The 3,087-nt window shown below is 35.8% G+C and overlaps 1 protein-coding gene across 1 annotated transcript in view; it reads right to left on the bottom strand.

Moving 5' to 3' along the window:
- Window positions 1-204: 204 nt before the first annotated feature.
- The window catches only part of MGAM2 (maltase-glucoamylase 2 (putative)), a 93,188-nt gene continuing 90,305 nt past the window's right edge, over window positions 205-3,087 (bottom strand). Inside the window, 1 exon segment of the mRNA XM_073899310.1 lies at window positions 205-3,087. This exon segment is cut by the window's right edge and continues 10 nt beyond it. Coding sequence (XP_073755411.1) covers window positions 1,867-3,087 — 1,221 coding nt within the window. The 3' untranslated portion in view covers window positions 205-1,866.

Here is a 3,087-nt window from a genome sequence, read left to right as displayed (position 1 = left end):
TGTCCCTCTCCCACTCTTCCTTCCTCCCCTGTTCATGTTTTCTCTCTCTCTCTCTCTCTCTCAAATAAATAAATAAAATATTTTTTTAAAAAGCCCTTCACATTCAAATTTAGTGAAGATCCTGTGCTTTGTTTAGGTGGCTTATATCTGCTAATATGTGCTTTCAAACTTAAACTTGAGTCATTTGTAAAATACCTTGTAAAATATTTATTTTTTTCTATTCATTAAAAATAACAACGTATCAACTGCATGTTCACATAAATAATACATTTTTATAAAAAGCAAATGTATTCTCAAAGCATACAATAGTGAAAAGAATATTTTATATTTTGTAAATCTGTTTAATGCCTATCTTAATAGAAACAGCTCGATCCTTGTATCTGTTTCTATATTCATCTATTGTGACACTACACAGCATACTGTCTCTGGAAAATGCCACTGTCTACTAATAGAGAACGAGAGTAAAAAAGGAAAAAAAAAAAGCATAGCATTATGAAAACAGATTTGACCTTGTGAACCCCAGAAAGAGTTCTGTGGCCTCCCATGGGTCTCCAAACTACATTTTGAGAATACTGTCCTAGGATTAAGCCTTCAATAGCGTTCAAGTGGCTATATTTCATTATGACCATGAGTCTATTTATGGGGTCTGGCTGATCTAAGAAAGTAACAGACCAAGGATAAATAGTAAATTTGGATATGAAAGACCAAGAACATGCTGAAAGTCCTAACACAGAAGGGAAGTTCACAGTGAAGTAATAATGGAAAAGCTGGTAGATAAGAGAAAAAGTAAACAAGATTACAATCATTTAAAAGTAAACAAGAACCCTGATCCTGGGGCAGAGACTATCTCCCCTAAGCCATATCTTTAAATATTCCTCTCCATCTGGGTGATTTCTGGTCCACAGAAGAGTTGGAGCTTTGTAAGTGAATCCAGTCATTCAGGGTAACAGCAAGGGCCTAAGATTATCTCCTAAGTAAAATTAACTGTAATTTCCTGGAAGTGCATTTAATGTCTGTAAATAAAAGTACTTATCAAATTTACAGTAAGAGTATTAGTAGTAGTGGTTGCAAAGTTTAGGAAGTTATGTTTTTAACATCTATAATCACATTTTTATTTCCTATGATAGTAAAAGTAACATCTAATATCTTTAATTTAATGATTTTAGTTCCTGGAGTCCAAGTATGTACAAGATCTACAATGGTAGCACTTTCCGTATCTATGGTTACAGCTAGGATTGCTTTAGAAGTGATAATACTTTCAGGATGTGTAATAGTGAATTGCTATATTGGTAGCCATGGTATGTGGAAAAGTCCATAGGAAAATAAGGCATGATTGTTAACATTACTAATTAAATAATTACTATGATATTAACAACTGTTGCTATAGTGGCCATGTGAGTGCCACATAGCACCAGTGTTCTCAGTTATGGTTTCATGTCCTGTAACCCAAGAACAAGTCAGGTTACTTCAATAACTACATCTAAAGCAATAGTATTTACAGAGCCTAATATATTATCTGAGATACCAAAATCATCTGTGAAGTCTCTAGCAAGGATATGTAAAATATCTAGAGTTTAATCGATAGGGCTGTAGGGGTTATGATTTTTAAAATAGCAGTATATATTCTGGATGCTGAAGAAGTATCCACAGCTTCTTTAATTACACTTATAAAAGTAGTCATGGATGCATCTTTAAACATACCTGCCATGTCTACAGTGTTTCGAGTAGCCATATCTATATAAACTAGTGTTAATATCTATGAAAACTTATGTAGCTTAAGATTATGTATCTTTAATTGATTTTTTTATATCTTTAATAGTTGTTTTAAAGAGATGTCTGTAGTAATTGTCCTGCTTTGAGTAGTAATCATGGAACTAGAGTAGCATTTTTGACATTTGCAATATAAGTTGATATGGTAGCAGAAGCATTCATTGTTGTTCTCTCAAGAATGGTAGTATTTAGAGCATATGTGGTAGTATCTATAATATCGGTGGTAGCATTAGTTGCAATAAGAGGTAAATGACTGACTGTAGAGTTTGTTGTTACCTGATAGTGAGTTGCTGTGTCTAGAAGAGAGGTCATTAAAGTAGTAACTAATGCTATTGTGGTATTTGGAATAGAAACATGTGTGGTGTTACCTGGAAGAGTGCTAGAGTTATCTGCATTGGTAATATTTACTGCATTCCCTGTACTATTTCCGGTATTGGTGATGGGGACAGCTGTGGTATTCGTGCTAGTAGTGTAAATATCTGTAGAAGGAGTAGACGTTGTAGGAATAGTATTACTAGTACTATTACCACCAGATATTGTAGGGAAAGGAGAACCGGTAATAGGAGTATGGTTGCCAGTGCTAACAACATCAGCACTTATAGAAGTGGTTACCATAGCAACAGTAGTGTTCATAGCATGAGTACTTACAGAAAAAGTAGTCATAATAGGAAAACTATTGCTAGTACTATCAGTACTACTATTTGTAGAAGGAGTAGTTGTAATTGGAACAGCATTATTGGTGCTAGTACTATCAGTGCTTGTTGGAGAAAGAGTAGCGGCAATTCGAACAGTAGTATTGGTGCTAGCATCAGTATTACTTGTTGGGAAAGGAGTGGTTATGATAGGAAGAGTAGTACTAGTGCTAGCAGTACTTATAGGGGAAAGCACAGTAGTATTAGTAACAGCAGTACTAGTTGTAACTTCAATAGTGCTTGCTGGGAAGGGAGTGCTTGTGATAGGAAGGGTAGTACTAGTGCTAGCAGTAGGGGTACTTATATGGGATGGTGTAGTGGTACTAGGAACAGTAGCACTACTTGTAACTTCAGTAGCACTTGTTGGGAAAGGAGTGCTTGTGATAGGAAGGTTAGTACTAGTGCTAGCAGTAGGGGTACTTATATGGGATGGTGTAGTGGTACTAGGAACAGTAGCACTACTTGTAACTTCAGTAGCACTTGTTGGGAAAGGAGTGCCTGTGATAAGAAGAGTACTAGCACTAGCAGTAGTGCTTGTGGGGAAAGGCGTAGTGGTATCAGGAACAGTAGTACTACTTGTAACTCCAGTAGTACCTGTTGGGAAAGGAGTACTTGTGATAGGAAG

Source organism: Callorhinus ursinus, unplaced genomic scaffold, assembly GCF_003265705.2.
Source record: "Callorhinus ursinus isolate GAN/ISIS: 27379988/994484 unplaced genomic scaffold, GSC_fseal_2.0 scaffold12, whole genome shotgun sequence".
Lineage (NCBI taxonomy): Eukaryota > Metazoa > Chordata > Mammalia > Carnivora > Otariidae > Callorhinus > Callorhinus ursinus.
Note: the sequence above shows the minus strand (reverse complement) of the source record. Positions and strands in the feature narration are given on the sequence as shown.